The following is a 21,242-nucleotide window of genomic DNA, read 5'->3' on the forward strand; positions in this document are numbered from 1 at the left end:
CAATACACGCGAGGGAGCCAGTGGGACGCAGAAGAACACTAAACAATCCATTATGCTCCCTAATAAATTATCGATAGTTCCTGCCATGCACCTTATGATGCTTTGGAGCGCAGCAGCCACTCCTGTCTAGTTAATTAATTGATGGCCGATGTGAACTTTCCATGGAAATGGATTGCCTTTCTCATCCGGCAGCCCATCGACCATAGGTGATCTAATTCTGATGCAGGACGGGTAGAATATTGTTTGCCGATATTGTTTTATCTTTGACAGTCACGGAGGACGGTTAGTTTGTCTAGTATTCCTCTCAGCTTTCGCTTGATGGAATACTACTGCGGTTTTTGGAATGATAATTCGTAATTATATGTGCTTGATTCGTCTCCATCTGCGACTGTCCAGGGGCAGTTTGGGGGGGGGGGGTGGAGCCACATAGCTCAATCACACAGGTTATATCCATCTCTTTTGATTTGAATGTAAATAGTATCCCGTTTGGAGTCCGTTTTTTTATTGTCGCAAAATTAGTATACTTATAAAAAGCACAGTCCCAAGTACTTAGCAGCGGAACGCTTTATATTCGAATAGGCCATACAGAACATTGTTTTTGTTAATTTAGGGTATTTTGGAGGGAGCGACAGAAAGGAAGCGTGTGACAGCGATTGTTAAAAACATTCAGCAAGCAGGACAGAGGGATAGAGAAAGAGGGAGGGAGAGAGAAGGACAGAAAAAGAAAGAGGTAGAGAGAAAGAGAAAAAGGGGGAGAGAGACATGCGTCCTAGCTGACGATTCGGCTGTCTGTTCGGCTGTTCGTTCGACTGCCTATTCGGCTGCCTGCTCGGCCCGGGCCGTGGCCCTGCGCCGGCGCCGACGAGGCCCCCTGCGTGGCAGCACACCTGGGTGACCGCCGACCGGGGCTCAGTGGGACAGGTCGCCGGGTCGGGGCCGGCCGGCCAGCGCCGGGCGTCTACAGCAGCCGCCATGGATGGCCACGGCGACGGACAGAAAAAGAACAGCCGCCTCGAGAGCTTCCTGCTCAGGAAGATGACGCCCGCCTGTTACGAGTCCATCAGGTCGGTTCACTTGTGCTTGATAGTGGATGCCGCTTGGGTGTCCGTCTTAGGAATGTGTAAGTTTTCTAAAAGGACTTCATTTAACGCTCCCTACTTCACACAGTGGTACGAGGATTTCAATATTTTCCGTAGACTCTGAGAATTGGTGTAGAGCATTGCTGCAGAGCACATTGAATTGCGACACATATACGGCAACGGTTTCTAGTTTGTGTTATGACTGATTTGGGACGCGCCTATTGGGGACGCTCGGTCAAGGTCGGCTGGAAAAAGATATCTGACATGCATCTATGGTGGAAGTTAGCCTATCGCTCTTCGTCATATGTCACGCATGCTTTAAACCTACAATGTAGGGCGCGCTGCTTGTTTAGTCATATCTTGAGGCTTACGTGCATTAGATTTATATTAACCCTACCACCTACAGCCTGCATAGGTAGGTATATTAGCCTGTACCAAAGAACATTGTTCGATTCGAAATTGCATTACCCCGGGAAAGATCCGAGACAATCAACGAAAGTGATTAGCCGTCACACCGCTTGATCAAATACGGCACAATGTCGATATTGGTGCACGTTAAAACGAGCTATTATGAAGCACTGTTAAAATGGCATACTGACTAACGCGTTTTGAATTAATGCGCCCCAGTTTCCAAAGTCGTCAGTGGCTAGGATCGACCCCACATTTTCACTCAGTTTGGGACAGTTGTGATCGTGCATGCTCTCATGGTTCAGAGTGCATCACCTTATCAAATAAGCTTCTCGATCGCACTCGCAAAGTACATATTATAAATTCAAGAAAAAACAAGTTCTTGAATGTGAAAAAGTGAGCCCTGTTGAGTAGCGGAAAGGTGTTTTTACTTACTAATGAAAGACAACGCTAAGGAAATAGTTATTGGCAATGTTTACTGAATAGTGGAAAAGCTAAGCTCGGCTTATTGCATTCTGAAAATTTGCATCACCCTTGGAAATCAATTGCCCTTTTGATATAAATAGACCACCTGGGATAATTTCGGATCGTTGGAGGATGTCGCGGCGGAGGCTGTTCGTGCCGCTCGTGCCGGCCGGACGGGCACGGCGGCGACGTCGGGCGGCCGACCGACCCTATCGACCGGGCCGAGAATATTGGGCCAGCAGGACGGCCGGCCGCCCGGCTGACCCGCCGCCGCTCCCGTCGCCGGCCTTATTGTCGTAGTCTAATCAACTCGGCTCGGCTGACGAACGCACCTCGCAACACGGGGAACAACCAAACCGGCCGTGGGGCGCGGCATGCCCCTCCGCGGTCACATTGTCATTATTTTACAGACCATTAGTTTGAGTGGAACTTTGGTGAGAAGACAGGCCATTGGTCAATGTTGATGTTACATGTAATGAATAAAACAATGGTTAAGTGGCATGGCGTAAGATCCATTGGTGCGCTTCTGACATTGACCAAACCATTAGGAACACACTCCCGCCTACTAATGGAATGGCAGTGCCGCCCAATAGGGCTTTGTTCTCGCAGGGGCGAGAGAATGACTGTCGTTGGGGTACATGGGCCAGCTAAGAGGTGACTACCGTTAGAGTACTGTTGAAGGATGCGGTGCAGGTGGGAAAGCTAGCCTTCTTGCACGGGGAGGTGGGCGGATAACTGTCATCGCACCGGTGTCGCAGGTACTACGAGCCGTGCATCCTCCGGCGCGGGAAGACGGTCCAGAACATGCAGACGGCTGTAGTGACGGAGGCGGCCCTCTTCTGCGTGGAACAGCCGCCCAAGAGTCTTCAGCAGCTCGTCAAACTGCCGGACATTGTCAGCATCGAGCGGGTCAGTTCCGGGAACGGTATGACGTCAGGGTCGGGCCAGGTATGACGTCAGACGCAGGGTCTAGAGGATGGGTATGACGTCAAATGATGTCTAAGCTTGTACTGCGAGTGGCTTAGCCTGAGCGTAGCGGTCAGCTTAGTCGTAACACGACAGCGTTCAGCGTGAGAAGTAGCAGTTCACAGCACGCTATGGAGTCCCTCGGTGTCATCCCACCGATGACGTTAACGTGTTCTTTAACTGTGACCTGCTGACCTAGTTTCCGTGTCTTTGCGCTTCTACCAGACCGCTAGCTTGAGTTTATTCTTGTGCCAACTTTGTCATTCTCTGCACGCAACGGCGCTACCAGGCGTGGATGGTCTTTGGCTGAGGCGACGGGCCGTGAATGTCAGCGAAGGCTTCGTTCCCCGGCGCTGAACCTTTGTTGTTACCAAACAAATGTTACAGTCACGTTTTGAACGTAATGAAAGAAAATTGAATTACAAAACTATAGTTATTTCCGGATTTTTGTAAATTTGAAAATTCCAGACATAATTATTGCTTGTGTTGCGCTTGACTGAGCAGTTTGAAAGACGTAATTGGCATGCATAATGAATACCCATTACTCATGTCATATAGCTAGTTACTATCAACGCCCTAGGTTACTATGAAGTATGAAGCTCTCGATCGCTTTTGTTAAATGTTCACCCAATGGTAAAGGGCAATCGAATGCTCAACATTTATTCAGCAATTCTAAATTTTAGGCTTCCTATCCTATCTTCGAAGTTCAACTTAGTATTCAACTATTACAGTAAAAAGTGAACACATCATTTAGTCAAAAATGCATACAATTCCACAGCAATGTTATGCTACGGTGTCACTTCAGGAGCTTCCCAAGATGACCTTATGAGTAACCAGCCAAGCAAACCAGTGTCCTCTACGTCCCAAACATATAAAACCGCAGCTGGGTCACAGACCCTAGCGGTGCCATGCTCGGGCGCACAGCTTGGCTCAGTCCTACATTATCTAACACAGACGTCCCGTCAGAAACTGGGCCAAGCCCGACAATCAATGATCCCACAGATGTTCCGATGTGCGGGGACGCAAGTGTGCGTTGGCTACCGTGACCTATAATAGGTACGGTACGGTATGGTTAGAAATGCAGGCCTTGCGAGTCCCCTCAGTCCGTTTAATTTTGCATTGCTGACCTATATCTTACTGAGACATTTAGTACGCTAAAGTCTGCAGCAATAGGGTGTTTCACTTTTCACTTTTTTTCTCAGATTGTCTCTCCTCGATCGGATTCCCATTATTTCATCTTTTTAATAAAATTTGGTGGCAATTATTCGATTTTAAACTCGATTCTAAACGTCGCGATAATTCGCCAAAGTTTTCAATTTTTGTGCCGTTCGGCGTTGAAGTCACCCTTGTTAGAGCAATTGCAAGTAGGGCACTAACACCAAGAAAATACGGCCGTGCAAGAGGTGGTATTAACCGGTATTTTATGACACTGTGAAGGTTGAATATGGTACCTGCGCTTCCATAAAAGTGTCGTCGCATATTCTGGTGCTCAGATTAACATACACACTACACAGACATAACTCATTATTCAGGACACGACAACTTAACAGTAAGCAAAACACTGGTACGTCAGTGACGGCAAAACATGTATTTCGGTACCGGGCCTCAACACCGTTTCTCATCGAACCCAGTCACAGGGTAGCCAGGGCTGCCTTTGTCATGTGTGGCACTGCACGCCTGTGCCTCTCCACAGCCTGCAGAAGTCACGGGAATTGGTCCTGCCCCTTCACATGCTGAGCGAATGTTTTCAGAAGAGCGATGCCCCTCTCCGCGGTTCACGACTTTCACTGTTTTCACGAATTCCTTGCATAGGATGTACGCCTCGTGACCTTCCCACTCCCCAGGAGGCTTCGTCATCCACTCGTGGTCGACTCCCATCAGGTCAAAGATCAGCCACGACGACGTGGTCACCAATTCTGACAGGCTGGTGGACTCATCCAGTGCGACCGATGGTGTCTGATCAGGCGCCGCGGAGCACGAGTTTGCGAGCAGGTTGACACATATGGCCTCCTTCTCCTCTTCTGTGACACGGCTGCTTAGGAGGCTGAATACTACAACTGATGGCTGCAGATACCACAAATGGCGCCGCATCACAGCGAGAGCAGCGTTCGCCACTGGTTGGTCCAACTGCCTATACCGCACCAGGCTACGGTACAGGTTGAGGTCGTTAGCGGGGGCGTCCTCTGCAACAGGGGCCCGCAGCCACGCGACGACATAGAAGAGGAGCAGGAACTGAGCCATCCGCTGCACCTTCTCCTGCATTGGCTCATCGTACTCCAGCTGGTCCGCGAACAAGAACATCTTGATGCTGTACACTTGATGCTGTACACTGTATCGTACTCCAGCTCATCGTACTCCAGCTGGTCCGCGAACAAGAACATCTTGATGCTGTACACTTGATGCTGTACACTGTACAGCATCAAGATGTTCTTGTTCGCGGACCAGCTGGAGTACGATGAGCCAATGCAGGAGAAGGTGCAGCGGATGGCTCAGTTCCTGCTCCTCTTCTATGTCGTCGCGTGGCTGCGGGCCCCTGTTGCAGAGGACGCCCCCGCTAACGACCTCAACCTGTACCGTAGCCTGGTGCGGTATAGGCAGTTGGACCAACCAGTGGCGAACGCTGCTCTCGCTGTGATGCGGCGCCATTTGTGGTATCTGCAGCCATCAGTTGTAGTATTCAGCCTCCTAAGCAGCCGTGTCACAGAAGAGGAGAAGGAGGCCATATGTGTCAACCTGCTCGCAAACTCGTGCTCCGCGGCGCCTGATCAGACACCATCGGTCGCACTGGATGAGTCCACCAGCCTGTCAGAATTGGTGACCACGTCGTCGTGGCTGATCTTTGACCTGATGGGAGTCGACCACGAGTGGATGACGAAGCCTCCTGGGGAGTGGGAAGGTCACGAGGCGTACATCCTATGCAAGGAATTCGTGAAAACAGTGAAAGTCGTGAACCGCGGAGAGGGGCATCGCTCTTCTGAAAACATTCGCTCAGCATGTGAAGGGGCAGGACCAATTCCCGTGACTTCTGCAGGCTGTGGAGAGGCACAGGCGTGCAGTGCCACACATGACAAAGGCAGCCCTGGCTACCCTGTGACTGGGTTCGATGAGAAACGGTGTTGAGGCCCGGTACCGAAATACATGTTTTGCCGTCACTGACGTACCAGTGTTTTGCTTACTGTTAAGTTGTCGTGTCCTGAATAATGAGTTATGTCTGTGTAGTGTGTATGTTAATCTGAGCACCAGAATATGCGACGACACTTTTATGGAAGCGCAGGTACCATATTCAACCTTCACAGTGTCATAAAATACCGGTTAATACCACCTCTTGCACGGCCGTATTTTCTTGGTGTTAGTGCCCTACTTGCAATTGCTCTAACATGGGTGACTTCAACGCCGAACGGCACAAAAATTGAAAACTTTGGCGAATTATCGCGACGTTTAGAATCGAGTTTAAAATCGAATAATTGCCACCAAACTTTATTAAGAAGATGAAATAATGGGAATCCGATCGAGGAGAGACAATCTGAGAAAAAAAGTGAAAAGTGAAACACCCTACAGTGCAGCAAGGACCTTGGCCTAAGGTCTACCCCACGTCTATAATTAAAATGAGCATGAATTATTTGCAAAGTATCGCTTAAGGCGTTTAATAATGATGACAGGCTAATCTTTCGTTCGTAAGGAGATGCGTAGCTAATCTTTTAAAATGTGAATTTTCGCGAGGCTGCTTTCTATTGTTGCGATAGAAAGTGTAGCTACCGTAAAGTGGGGCTATTTGAAACAGTAGGGCTATTTGAGACAGTATTTAAAATCGCTATAAAATGAAGATCGTTTGATTTTTGTGTGATATTTTTGCTCAGGGAGGTGTGGCTGTGGAATCGAGCAGTAAATCGCCTGAGCAAAAAATTAAGCATAAATTTTAAGTGGTTTTGATTTTACAGCAATTTTAAATACTGTCTCAAATAGTCCCACTGTCTCAAATAGCCCCACCTTACGGTATCTTTTTTTCTGAAAGTACACCCTATTCAGTGTTTTGTTGGCCAGAATAGACCTGGTTCAATAGGCGCCGCCGTTTGACCTCCCGGTGTAAGGTCAGGGGTCAAATGTGGCGGCCGTCACCTGGCCGCGTCGGCGCCGTTCTTTGGGTCGCTCTGGGTGAAACGGGCGCCGTTACCGCGGTGTTGGTCTGCAAAGTGAGGACCGGGTCGATGGCAACGGAGCCCGCATGGCTCCGCCCCAGTCCGCCATCGACCATTAGCTGACGGAGGGGAGGGGTGGGGGGTCGAGGGGTCCGCCACACCAGGTGAAGGCCATCGGCGCGATGCCGTGCAATGGTGTGAAGGCCCGACTAACCGCCGGAGCCGTACCGCTCAACTAGTGCGAAAGCCATAAAGTGCGCCGTTTGTCCACCTTTGTCGCATTTTGATGGAGCGTTTTAGGCTGGAAAAGTGGGCAAGCGCGTACACGGATCGAGAGATTGACGACCACTGGAGCAAATGTACCTAACTGAACAAAATGGACGGACATGGCTGGGTAAATAAATGGTTTTGAAGCCATAATTCATGTCAAAATACAGCGGCAATATATTACTAACTCAACCATAACCCTCTCTCTCTTTCTCGCCCTCTCCCTCTCTCTCTCCCGCCCACACACAGGTCCATGACGTGGTGGAGTTTCTCCGTGAGCCTCTGAGGAGTAAGGTCCAACACGTCCGGATCGAGTACCGTCCGTCGCCCGGTCCAGGGGCCGCCGGCCCGCCACCGATGGTCCGTCGCCGCAGCGGTGACGGCGCCTCAGAGCGGCGGCGGACCCTCAGCAGGCTCGAAGAGGAAGTGGAAGAGCTGGGTGGTCGGCTAGGACTGGCCGGCAGGACAACCCCCGGCGAGCGGCACACGCCAGACAGTGGCACTCGCAGGTCAGTTCACATCGATAGGTCAGCACTCAGCAGATATTGATCGCCGCTGCATCGGCTCAATGCGAGATGTTAGGATAAAAACAGCAAAGGCGAAAATACGAACTTGTCGACTATCTGTTGTTTTTTTTTTCTTCTTTTTGTTCATAGAATATCATGCAGCAACAGTTCGAGTATGGAAAAATGAAATATTTTGTTGCCCGGTGACTTACGTAGGCTCCTTTCTGGCTGGTAACTGTCTCTAAGTCTGACCGGCTCTGCATCTCCACAGGTGCCACACCCCCGGCTCGCCGGTGCGGGAAGGCAGCTCACTCCTGGAGCTGTTGGAGCGGCGGCACGCGGCCGGCAGTCCGGAGCCGCCCGGCCGGCGGCGCTGCGGATCTCCGGACAGCCGCGGCGGCCCGGCGCGGCTCTGCCCGCCCGGGCCCGCCACCCCCAGCCGCGGCCTGCCCCGCTCCCAGAGCGCCCTGCCCGCCTACAACAGGTCGTCCAGCATGCGGGTCGAGCTGCCGGAGCGGTCCCGCAGTGTGCTGGACCGGCCCCTCGCTGAAAGGTAGCCATACTCGCCCCCGGCCTTGAACCCTGTCAAAAAACAGCCATGATAAAAATCCTACATAGTTGGGTAAATCTGTAGCACAAAACACTGCATACAAAAGTGTTGTGATAGGTTCATAGGTATTGCTAGTAAGGAACTAGCGTGAAAAGCGTGAAAAACTTTATTTCTTGCTCATAGCGCAGGATTTTACCGTAAAGTGGGGCTATTTGAGACAGTGGGGCTATTTGAGACAGTAAGGTAGTGGTTTAGTAAAATCGCTGTAAAATGAAAACCGTTTGATGTTTTTTCGTCATTTTTGCTTAAGCTGATGTGGAATTGAACAATGAATGCTCTGAATAACCTTTTTGAAAATTTCGAAAAGTTCTGAAAGAAATTTGCAATAAAATATGAAATACAGAAAAACGCACAATTTAAGTTGCCCGAAAAGGACCCCTACCTGCAGCTTAAAAAAGTTGAAGTTTTAACAGCTTCGCCACTGTATCTATCGCTACTACCTTTTTGCTTATAGGTTAAGCACATTTTTCATGAAAATATTACATATTGTTAACGGTACTGCCGATTGCGTAACCCATTGTCTCAGAATCCCGATGATGCCCACCTGGTCAAACCTCAACGGATATGCCAAATAGCTGATGATAACGGTGATGCGATGCACCCGAGAAGACTTACCGCCATCTACCTGAAGTGCATCGAACGTTTGACATAAGCAACACCGGTGAATCGGTCGTGGTCATAAACGTGCAGTGGGTTCATGGTAGGTACTTTTAGCAGCAAGCAATATTTACATGTTCGTAGTGTAACATAATAACCCTTTAGCTGGTGACCAAACTAGTTATTCTGATGAATATGTGCTTAAAATGTGCTTCATCAGTCACTGACTCATTCGACAATCAACATATGTCTACCTTTGTTGACCAAAAAACACCATCGAATGTTACTTAACACATGAACGTACTGTTAGGTGAGCCTATCCAAGTACTTGATGTGGTAGGGTAACCAGCCAATTGATACGGCATGCAGCGATCAAGGAAAATCGGCATAAAATCAAAACCGTTTAACATTTTTCTGTTATTTCTTCGCATGGAGATGTACAATGGGACAAACAATCATGCAGACCATTCACTCAAATGTTTTGGGAAACCTTTTGCCTTGTTTGATTCATTACAGTGCGCTTCATAAGGTAGCGAGACTGTCTCAAATAGCCCCACCGACTTTCGGTATATCTGTTTTCACGTCACCGGGGCTATATACAAAAACTTACTTTCAAAATTTTACTGTCGATGACTTTAAAATAATCCTTGATGATCATCCTGTCAGTTTGAAAGCTATGGGTCACATCATATTATGATAGCCTTAGCATATAGTGATGCAATTTTATACCCTACCGAAATGAAGTGTCCCACGAAAAAGGAAAAGATTGAATATAAAGGTCATATAACAGTCATTGAAAAAAAAAACAATTTATGCAAAAATGATCAAAATTCAATTTCCAAATGCATTGCGTTTAAAAAATTATCTCTAGCGTGACCGATTTTCTTTAATTTCCTTGCAACTAAAACTGTCTCAAATAGCCCCACCCTATGGGGCTATTTGAGACAGTCTTTAACATAAAAAATAACCTCAGTCATTATTACTAGCTGAACCAAACTACACCTATATGAAAGAGCTCACAGAGAACTACATTTTTGCAATTTACATGCTATAAGAAATATGAGCCGCCTTAAAGGGACCCTCCCACCTTAACATTAGATTTGAGTTGAGATAGCCAAAATGGGGTCCCTGGCTCACAATTACCGGTTTCGGCACTCACAATATCGAGAAATACCTTAAATCGGAAATATTGAATTTCAAAATTGCAGCATTTTGATTCAGAGGGGCTAATGCTTAGGAATACCCCTCTGAATGTGTGACGTCAGCGCAGATATCTAACGATTTTTAAATGTTTGACTAAAACGTTTTGTAGCACGCGGTGGTATATGCTATTTGCGCGCAACATCTGCCGCAAACGCCGCACTCCTAAAATAAAGTCGCTAGAAACAGCGGAGATCCCAAAAAAGTAAACAAATGTAAAAGTCTAATATTTTGAAAACCGGTGAATATTTTTCGGTGAAATTTGGTAGATATTCGTTTTCGCTCTTTCTGAACCGAGCGACATCACTTTCATGCCAGTTCATTAACTTTTTTGAAGGTGGGAGGGTCCCTTTAAAGGGAGAGGCCAAAAACTGTAAAATCCGTTTCAAATAGCCCCACTTTACGGTATTTGTAATTTATCGTTAATAATATTAATATTATTATCGTTATTAATATTAATTAAAAATATTATAATAATATAATTAATTATAATTATTGTAATAATTATAATTATGTTGCGGCACTCAGTGACAGATTATGCAAGGATAGATGGCGCTGTCAGTCACGGCGCCTGTGGGTAGACTGTGCCGCAAGGCACAGTGTAACGATATTCCCGCCCATAGGTGGCGCTGTCACGACGCCTGCGGGTAGACTGTGCCGCAAGGCACAGTGTAACGATATTCCCGTCCATAGGTGGCGCCAGTAGTGAGCGCCTGAAGTTATGCTGTGCCGCATAGCCCGAACCCCATGTAATAGAGCGCGTGCGTGCTGCGCCTGCGGCTATGGCTACCTAATACCTACCGCGGTTAAACAGCACGCTGAAGTGAATGATATAATGGAACATATGGGCATGTCGGCATTTTTTCCTTCTAGCAGGAAGTCGAAGAAACGGTCTACGAGCCTGGATGACGTGCGCGGACCGGCGACCCTGCCACCACCCGAGGTGTATCATATCTACCTGCTCCAGGGAACATCACTGTTCCAGAGGCATCTCAAGACGGCATGGATGGCACGACTTATTGTGAGTATTTTCATGCTCCGATTACCCCGTTCATACCGTCTATTCTCATTTTCAGTTACATTTGATCGCATGTAAGTGCGATTGAAAAGGCCATGCATCTCCGTACATACATCATCGTATTTTACGAAAGATTTGTTCAGGTGATGTGACTTACTGGCTCAGACCAGCTGAAATTGCATTCAAACTGAAAATAGCTTAAATACTCCATAAATAGATCGAACCCGGGCACACCACGCTCCGGGTGTGATCGCACTAAGATAGCGATGTGCGTTTGCTTCAAAGTGAAGAACATAACAAATGTACTTAGATAGGTTTAACGTATTCCTCGCTCGTTATATAACGCAATATGCACTGTATGATGCCCCTCGCCCCATTTATTAGCTGCACCATGAATGTGTTACTAACTGGAGATTGCGTCGACACAGGCCCGTCTGTTGTCCAAATAGGGAATAAAAGAACCCAAAGGACCTGTGTGCGGAGCTGGCCGCCGCCAATGTCAATTCTTCCTGCCCCAACCGTCTCCGTCCTCCCCAGGCCCTCCTCAATCGATCGGCGAGCGTATAAGCGTAGTGGGCCTTCATTGTCGCCGCTCCGTGCTATGGCAACTGATAAACACGGGCGCCAGCCAGCTGGAAAAGCTGCCAAAAACTCACCGAACACGTTTCGCTGAAGCAACAGTTCCAGCTTGGGTATTGCCCGGATGATTTAGACATAACGTTTTACGTTCACTTATAATCTTTGTGTGTAAAATTATAACCAAACAACTACCGCATTGGGCTGGCTATTGCTACAAATGTTCGTTGCCTTCTTTGTTCACTGAAAGGACAGGTCTATTAGAAGAATGTTTCCATGTTACGGACTTACGGTCAAACGGAACGTTCCAGCAGCCCGCGACCCACTATAAATGGAAAGCTTCCGACTCCGCTGTGATTCCTCTCACCGTTTTCGGACCCCGCTGTGATTCCACCATTACTCCGCCCTCAGAGCGGCACTCAGGCCCTGGAGCAGCCCTCGCCGGAGCCCGCCGTCGAGGTGGATCACCGTCAGCTGGACCAGTTGTTTGACGACCTGCGCATCAGCCTGCTCACCTCCGGAGACCCCGAGCACAAGGCCGGCCTCGTGCACGAGCTCAAAATCGGCGCCTCTCAGTACAAACGTGTGCGCAGGCTGTTCTGGAAGGTGAGAGACAACCCGTCTCCCGGGTGGTATGATTGACAGGAAATCTATTTTAAAATGAACCAAGTTTTTACCTCTCCCGGGTGAGATCCAAGACACGTCTCATATAGGTATACTCCCCCTCACATCAATCCAATGATAAATGTATGCAGCAAAGAAGCCATAACCACCGTAATTGGATACACACTGACCTGTCCCATATCGCTTCCCCCACCAGGATGTCCGCCTGTTCGATATGCTGACCTCTGAGCTCACGTCCTACCTGCTGTCGACGAGCTCGTTCGACCTGCTGGATGACGGAGACGAGGAGCAGGGTCTCAGAGACAGAGAGGAGGAGCTCGACCACGTGGTGCTTCTCATGGAGACCCTGGGCGCGCTGCTTAGAGATGTTGAGGCCATGCCGCAGGCTGCCAAGGTACTCACCGTATAAAACGGTTCTTTCACAGTGGGTAGTATCCATTTACGAGCCACGAGGTAACGATCTCGTATGACATGGTATATTAGCTTAATGTATTAACGCCGCATTGACGATGCTCGTAGTATGAGCTCGTAAGCCGAGCTAATGATGGCGATCTTGCAATGTCGAGCCAGACAGTGTCGCTAATGACCCTATGTTCGGTGCCTGCCACAGACGTCTCTGGGACCAGCAATTAACCCATGTTCGGCCCTTGCCACAGACGCTGCTGTTAGCCCTAGCTCTGATCCGTGTCCAGTCTTTCCGCAGACTGCTGATAGTCCTAACCCTGACCCGTGCCCGGCCTTTGCCGCAGACTCTGCTGCAGGAGAAGTCTGCCCGACTGGCCGGCCTCCTGCGCGCCCTCCTCACCCGTCCCTGGGTACCGGGACGCTACCTCAGCACCGCCAAGTACATGCTCTCCGACTTCCGAGAGTTTGTCGCCGCCAGCTGGGACAACTTGCCGGAGGCAGAAGTAAGTATTGAAACAAAACGTTAAGACAAATATTTCATTTGATCTTCTAGACACAAATTGTTGCGGAGCGAGCGAAGCGAGCGTAGTCTTTCCTTAGATTAACGGAAATTTCTGAGTATGAGCGGCCGGCCGGCCGGCCGGCCGGCCGGCCGTGGTCACGCTTTTGCGAGGCTTATATCTCAGCAACCACTTGACCGATTTACATGCGGTAATTTTTGTAGGGTAGCTTCATTCCTTCTACCAAGTATTGCACTATTCCCGATGCATGTGGGTGACCCCTTATGCACGTGCCACGTGCAAAACCAAGAGGTGTCACTTTTGTAATTGTTGCAATATCTCGGTAACTACTGGGCCGATTGCGCTGAGAGTTGGCATGTAGGTAGGCACCCACTAGGCAATGCATATCCATGTGCCAGAGTTGGGGTGCTGCTGCACGTGCGCACGTGCAGGGGTCGTTTCCAGATCTCGAGAACGGCTGGACCGATTGCGCTCAAATTTGGTACACGGTTACGGAGCAGTTAGTAGGGTGCCGTGCACAATTCAGTTGGGACCCATTCTGCACGTGCGCACGTGCAGGGTGCCGCTTCCAGATCTCGAGAACGGCTGGGCCGATTGTGCTCAAATTTGGCACATCGCTAGAGACCGGTTAGTAGGGTGCCGTGCACAACTCAGTTGGAGGTACCCCCTCGCAATTTCGCACGTGCAAGGCCCACCCTCTCGCTCGCTCCGTTAGTCGCCGCAAAAGGCGTTATACTGGTTTAGGTAATTCTGAACCGCACCAGCATCTCAACGACTTCCAATAAAGCCATGACTTTTTGTTGGCTTAGTTTGAATGCACTCGTCCCAAATTTTCACCGGTAACTGGACGATGGAATAATAAAACCAACAATCGAGCATCGTTTATCGAGCATTGATATTCGATAAGTATAAGACGGTAAAGCGAACTCTGGCCTAATATCACAGGGGTGTGCTGGTCAGAGTAAGAATCGTATATTGATGCTGAGCACTGCTGACCGTTCCTCCGTTGTCTGACACAGCTGATCAAGCTGCTGGCCGAGGTGACCAACACCTGCACGGGCACGCTGTACGAGCTGCTGCAGGTGCTGCAGCACGTGGACCCCAGCGGAGCGGCGCTGCGTCAGAGCCTAAGTGCCATCAACCTGGTAAGAATGGACCGGCTGTCACCCTCTCCTATCATCTCTCCGTCTCCGTCTCCGTCTCCGTCTCCGTCTCCGTCTCCGTCTCCGTCTCCGTCTCCGTCTCCGTCTCTCTCTCTCTCTCTCTCTCTCTCTCTCTCTCTCTCTCTCTCTCTCTCTCTCTCTCTCTCTCTCTCTCTCTCTCTCTCTCTCTCTCTCTCTCTCTCTCTCTCTCTCTCTCTCTCTCTAACACCATGTCTCACCATGTCGCTAGCAGATACCTCTCTCCCTCGTTCGCTTTGTAGGCCTGTTTTGAACGTAGTTTAACCCGCGCCCGGCTGGGGGTCCTGGATTTCCACGCCCTGCTGGGGGGGGGGGGGTGTTTGAACACCCCCCCCTTGTAACTCGGCTCCTGGGCCACGTAGCGATACGCGGAAGGCGGCGTTCGAAAGAGCGTCAAAAATAATGACGAAATCACTTCGGTCAATTTTTTGGTCAGGTCAAAGGTCAGGTCACCAGAGGTCATTGAAGGTAAAATTTCGCCGATTCCTAGGTCGAATGTCGAAAATTTCCAAGAAGCAAACGCATAACTCGGGAACCAATAGAGCTACAGCGCTGCGGAAAAGCGCATTCGATAGCCCTATTAACCCTATTCCTGGCGGGGGGGGGGCCTCAGGAGCCCCCCCCCCCTGAGGTTTTTTGGTTATATCTCCCAAACGCGTTGAGCTAGGAAGCTCAAATTTTCTGACTTTTCCTAAAAGGCTTCTACGCAACATGTCTGAAAATTTTGAGTTGATCTGACCTCAGGTCAGGTCACCAGAGGCGGTTTGGTGACGCTACCTCAGAAAAGTTTGCAATCACGCCAGAGCTAGAGTTTTTGACCGATCAATTTCTTCTCTTCAGGGTTTAGTTAGGGTACCAGTATGTGCAATTTGTATATCTCGGAATTTTGATATCGGTGACCTAAGGTCAGGTCAATTTCGCGACCTCCCCATTATAAGTCAATGGGGGAAAAATCAACTCCCTGTTTTTACCACTAAAACGGGTCGGAATGGCCCCATATACCATACATGACTTCATATACGATCAACCTTCACTACCTTGAGGTCTGTTTTGCTGTTGGGCAGCTGTGAGGTCATGTGACGTCATCAAAGGTCACCAAAGGTTTTTGGCCAATAACTCCGTACAGGAACAAGATACAGACGCGTGGATGGTCTCATTGTGTTCAGCTCGTCAAGACGCATCGAATGATATACATGATGACCTCGAGGTCACGTGACCTGAGGTCAACCTTTGACCTTGACCTTTCGAGGTCAACATATATATCATTCGATGCGGATTGACGAGAGGATCACGATGATGCCCTTAGTTTGTTCCTATCTTGACTAATTCGAAAGTTATTCGAGAAAAACTCTCTCCATATCTAGTGCCGCCATTTTGACTTTTTCGACCCCTGTGACGTCATCTTTGACCTGACCTGAAAATGACCTTTGTAAAAATTGTAGATCTTGGCCGTGCGTATCCGATGCCGTTTACCGCTTGTCGCTATCTTGCTTCGTTCTCGAGATCTCAGGGGGGGGGCCGAATCGGCCCCCCCCGCCAGTTTCTTGTCCCGGCGGAGCCCGCCAGGAATAGGGTTAACGCCCTTTCTGATTAATTCTCTCAGATTTGACCTAACGTCAACGGTTTTGCCTGCAGGGGGCAAAAACTGCAAAAATAGCCGATTTTTTCGGAAACAGTTTTTCTGCAATAACTTTTGACCCAAGCCTTGTACGAGCTTACTTTCACCAGCATCGTGTTCCTCTCGTCAAGACGCATCGAATGAACTATAACTTGACCTTGAAAGGTCAACTTGAAAATTTGACCTCAGGTCAAGGTCATGACCTGACCGGAAAGGGTCATGTTGCATATCAGTCGATCCGTATCGTCGAGCTGAACACATCTAAGGCGTTTTCATCGCTCTAGCATGCCTCTATCAAAAGTTATTTGCGAAAAACTGTTAGATACCATTCGTGACCTAAGATGACCTCAGGGCATAAACAAGGGTCACGGACACCGTTTTCATGTTCAGTGTGTCTAAAACACTTGTAATTCGGTGTTTGGGAGTGTTTATAATGTCTTTCATCCAAAAGAGGCGCATTTCAATTTTCTCCCATTGACTTATAATGGGGAGGTCGCAAAGTTGTCCTGACCTTAGGTCATCGATATCAAAATTCTGAGATATACATTTTGTACATGCTATTGCTCTTAGTAATCGCTGAAAGTTTCAAAGCGATCGGTCACTCGGTGTAGCTATGACAGACATTGAAACTTGTTATGAGGTGAGGTCACTTCAAGTGACCTGGTGACCTGACCTTGAATGACCTTGGTCTGAAATTTTTAGATGTGTAGAATTGATGTATGATAAGGTGTACCAAAAACGGCGGCGCTCCGCGCCGCCGTTTTTGAGATATTCGCGAAAAACCACAAGGGGGGTGTTCAAACACCCCCCCCCCCAGCAGGGCGCGGGTTAAGGACCAACCAAATCATCTGTTTCGGAGAAGTGCCTTCTAATTAGCTGACCATCGGACTCATTTGATCCCTGTGCGTGCCCGAAGTCCGTCATTATGGGGGTAGCTACAGCTAATTAAAACAAAGTCGTCGACTCGGAAAAAACACTTCTAACTCAGCGGGCAGACTAGTCACCAGGACAGGTCACGAATTTCACGGTCACGTGCTGCATGTTACGAGCATAACTTATCCTAGCTCGCTCTCATAAACATGTAGCTCAGCCACTCAAAGGATGACCAACCAGCGTAGACTAAGTTTACCACCGAATGTGGCCGCTCGTTTTTGTGTCCCCGTCAGGAGCACCACCTGAGTGCGGCGGTGACCCAGCTGCTGGCGTTCCTGTACCCGGCACGCGCCAGCACCTGGTCACCCGGCGAGGCGGTGCTGGTCTACCAGCACCTGATCGTGCTACAGACGCTGACCAGCAGCCTGCCCACCACGCTGGCCTTCATACAGCGGCAGTTCACTGAGGAGTTCAGGTAAACGACCCTGGCCTTCATACAGCGACAGTTCACTGAGGAGTTCAGGTAACGGTCGACACTGGCCTTCATACAGCGACAGTTCACTGAGGAGTTCAGGTAACGGTCGACACTGGCCTTCATACAGCGACAGTTCACTGAGGAGTTCAGGTAAACGACCCTGGCCTTCATACAGCGACAGTTCACTGAGGAGTTCAGGTAAACGTACCCCAGCCCTAATACAGCGGCAGTTCACTGAGGAGGTCAGGTAAACGACCCTGGCCTTCATACAGCGACAGTTCACTGCGGAGTTCAGGTAAACGACCCTGGCCTTCATACAGCGACAGTTCACTGAGGAGTTCAGGTAAACGACACTGGCCTTCATACAGCGACAGTTCACTGAGGAGTTCAGGTAACGGACGACCCTGGCCTTCATACAGCGACAGTTCACTGAGGAGTTCAGGTAAACGACCCTGGCCTTCATACAGCGACAGTTCACTGAGGAGTTCAGGTAACGGACGACCCTGGCCTTCATACAGCGGCAGTTCACAGAGGAGTTCAGGTAAACGACCCTGGCCCTAATACAGCGGCAGTTCACTGAGGAGGTCAGGTAAACGACCCTGGCCTTCATACAGCGACAGTTCACTGAGGAGTTCAGGTAAACGACCCTGGCCTTCATACAGCGGCAGTTCACTGAGGAGTTCAGGTAAACGACCCTGACCTTCATACAGCGACAGTTCACAGAGGAGTTCAGGTAACGGACGACCCTGGCCTTCATACAGCGACAGTTCACTGAGGAGTTCAGGTAAACGACCCTGGCCTTCATACAGCGGCAGTTCACTGAGGAGTTCAGGTAAACGACACTGGCCTTCATACAGCGACAGTTCACTGAGGAGTTCAGGTAACGGACGATCCTGGCCTTCATACAGCGACAGTTCACTGAGGAGTTCAGGTAAACGACCCTGGCCTTCATACAGCAATAGTTCACTGAGGAGTTCAGGTAAACGACCCTGACCTTCATATAGCGGCAGTTCACTGAGGAGTTCAGGTAACGGACGACCCTGGCCTTCATACAGCGACAGTTCACTGAGGAGTTCAGGTAACGGACGATCCTGGCCTTCATACAGCGACAGTTCACTGAGGAGTTCAGGTAAACGTACCCCAGCCCTAATACAGCGGCAGTTCACTGAGGAGGTCAGGTAAACGACCCTGGCCTTCATACAACGACAGTTCACTGAGGAGTTCAGGTAACGGACGACCCTGGCCTTCATACAGCGACAGTTCACTGAGGAGTTCAGGTAACGGACGACCCTGGCCTTCATACAGCGACAGTTCACTGAGGAGTTCAGGTAAACGACCCTGGCCTTCATACAGCGACAGTTCACTGAGGAGTTCAGGTAACGGACGACCCTGGCCTTCATACAGCGGCAGTTCACAGAGGAGTTCAGGTAAACGACCCTGGCCTTCATACAGCGGCACTTCACTGAGGAGTTCAGGTAAACGACCCTGGCCTTCATACAGCGACAGTTCACTGAGGAGTTCAGGTAAACGACCCTGGCCTTCATACAGCGACAGTTCACTGAGGAGTTCAGGTTAACGACCCTGGCCTTCATACAGCGATAGTTCACTGAGGAGTTCAGGTAAACGACCCTGACCTTCATATAGCGGCAGTTCACTGAGGAGTTCAGGTAACGGACGACCCTGGCCTTCATACAGCGACAGTTCACTGAGGAGTTCAGGTAAACGTACCCCAGCCCTAATACAGCGGCAGTTCACTGAGGAGGTCAGGTAAACGTACTCCAGCCCTCATACGAGGTATAGAAGGATTCAGGAAGCGGCTGTGGTGTGCAGGCTATGCTTATTACTCCTAGTTCCTAGAGTTTGACCCGCGAGTGGATTAATGTTGCTTTCCGTGTCCTGGAAACAAGACGGACAAGAATTTGAATCGTATTGCAAGCAGCCGTCATAATTAAGAAAGTCGCCAAGACTGCAAAAGATCTACTATGTGAGACATTTATAACGGTAATGCGTGACACATTTCCACATTACTTTCATAAATGAACTAAACTGCATACACGGATACAGCATCAGCTTTCGTTTAGCTTCTATCGCCTTCGCCTCCGTCTGTGAAGCCGCTGACCCCTCCTCTTTCTCGGCACAGGTACTACGTGAACCCGGTCGTGGTGGGTCACAAACTACCAGCGAGGTACCCGATTCGACACCAGCTACTGCACGTAATGGAGACGCTCGCCAAAAAGATCGGCGTGCCGGGTCCAGCGGCCGGGGCCATCCGTCACCGTGGACCTTTCCAGTCCTGAGGGGCCGCAGAGCAGCGAGTAATGGAGACGGGCACAGCCGCAGGCTCAGAGGCGACGTGTGCTCGGTAGTACCTCAGCAACACGAATGAGGAAGTCGAGACAAGTTCACATATCTCACTAATGACAGACCGCCCAGCGTTGGACGCGGAACGATATGCAATGATGGTGTGCTCTTAAATATTTGTGCAAGTCTGGATTGGGGAAAACGCTGCAAGCGCTCTTATTGCCTTCATCCTTCCGTCCCACTCGAAACATATCGAGAAGTTGAAAACACTGAGACCCGTCTAGTGTCCACCTACCACCAAATTATGAGATCTACCCACCGTCCACCCGTCCATTTTCAGACCCTAACGACGGCACTTGCAATAAGACGGCCGCATAAGCAGCGCCTTAGCATTCTTCGCCAATGAAACATATTTTAAGACTAACAGACTCCCTCGAATCTTGAGGCAGGCTGGAGGATTATCTAGAGCCCAAGACTGCAGACTAGTCTGGATTTCGAATAGGCGGCTGAAGCTCAGCTCTCAGATATTTACCCGAATCCGCCCTACCCGCGCTGATTTTAAAACGAGTGTGTGAATGTGACTGATAGAAGTGAACTGGTTGGTTATCCTTCACAGGATGCAAGTGCCTAGCTTATATGTTAGCTTCATCCTCAACGGATCAATGATCTATGCCATGATGCCATATCTCTTGTTGTTCGTTTCGTTGTAGACATAGGCGTAGGTTCGACACAACTGCGAGGCCAGTGAAGACGGAACTGCGATTTAACCCGCAGGGACGTCAACTGTCCCAAGATGCAAATGTTTTGCTTTTATTTCTTGGGTGAATCGTCAATTGATGTTTGTTTTTCTCGCTAAGAAGGCGTGAGGACCCGAGCGAAGCATGAGGCCGAAAGGTGCGGGTCCCCGGGCCCTGCCGTTCCTGCGCCTCCAGTTTGTGAGTGGACTCTGCACGCCGCTGACGCTCGCGCTGTTGGTAGGGTCGGCTCTCGCGGCCACGGGGTGCTCCGTGCCACCGTATCGGCTGGTGGAGTGAGCCCGTGCTCCGTCCGATTCCGCGGGCCGCGGCCTGAGCGTGTGCTACGATTGTGATAGTGTCGTGCCATTCATAAATGCCGAGTGTATCGGGCCGGCCAAATTGACTGTCACGGGCTGAAACCGCTCCGGCACGGAGGAGCTGTCGGCACAGCCGCGGACCGGGTGAAGGTCGTACCACACCACAGCTGGCGGGCGGACCAACAGGCAGGAGGGAGACGGCCGTCCACAGCTGAGGTCGTATATCCACCGATCAATAGCCAATCAATACTCCACATCGCCGCCTGTCATGCATCGGATTAAATGTATGCCAAACATCGATTGATAGCCGAACGTATAGTGCACCAATGGATAGTTCAGATAATGACCCGTGAACTAGATAG

At 49.7% G+C, this 21,242-nt stretch overlaps 1 protein-coding gene across 2 annotated transcripts; it reads left to right on the forward strand.

Annotated features, from left to right (window-relative positions):
- The first annotated feature begins 934 nt into the window (after positions 1 to 934).
- LOC122379784 (uncharacterized protein C12orf56-like) lies at positions 935 to 20,962 on the forward strand. 2 transcript variants are annotated; one of them, XM_043362261.1, is made up of 11 exons: positions 935 to 1,064; positions 2,711 to 2,861; positions 7,571 to 7,830; positions 8,099 to 8,380; positions 11,108 to 11,255; positions 12,240 to 12,434; positions 12,649 to 12,846; positions 13,202 to 13,360; positions 14,398 to 14,523; positions 17,344 to 17,525; positions 19,666 to 20,962. In XM_043362261.1, exons 1-11 carry the CDS (start codon positions 973 to 975, stop codon positions 19,820 to 19,822), a joined length of 1,950 nt encoding a protein of 649 aa, XP_043218196.1. In that variant the 5' UTR covers positions 935 to 972; the 3' UTR covers positions 19,823 to 20,962. The 2 variants fall into 2 exon arrangements, with proteins under 2 accessions (XP_043218196.1, XP_043218197.1); XM_043362262.1 differs by having other exon boundaries at positions 11,111 to 11,255.
- The last annotated feature ends 280 nt before the right edge of the window (positions 20,963 to 21,242 follow it).

The sequence above is a fragment of the Amphibalanus amphitrite genome, unplaced genomic scaffold, assembly GCF_019059575.1.
Source record: "Amphibalanus amphitrite isolate SeventyFive unplaced genomic scaffold, NRLGWU_Aamphi_draft 000084F_arrow, whole genome shotgun sequence".
Classification (NCBI taxonomy): domain Eukaryota; kingdom Metazoa; phylum Arthropoda; class Thecostraca; order Balanomorpha; family Balanidae; genus Amphibalanus; species Amphibalanus amphitrite.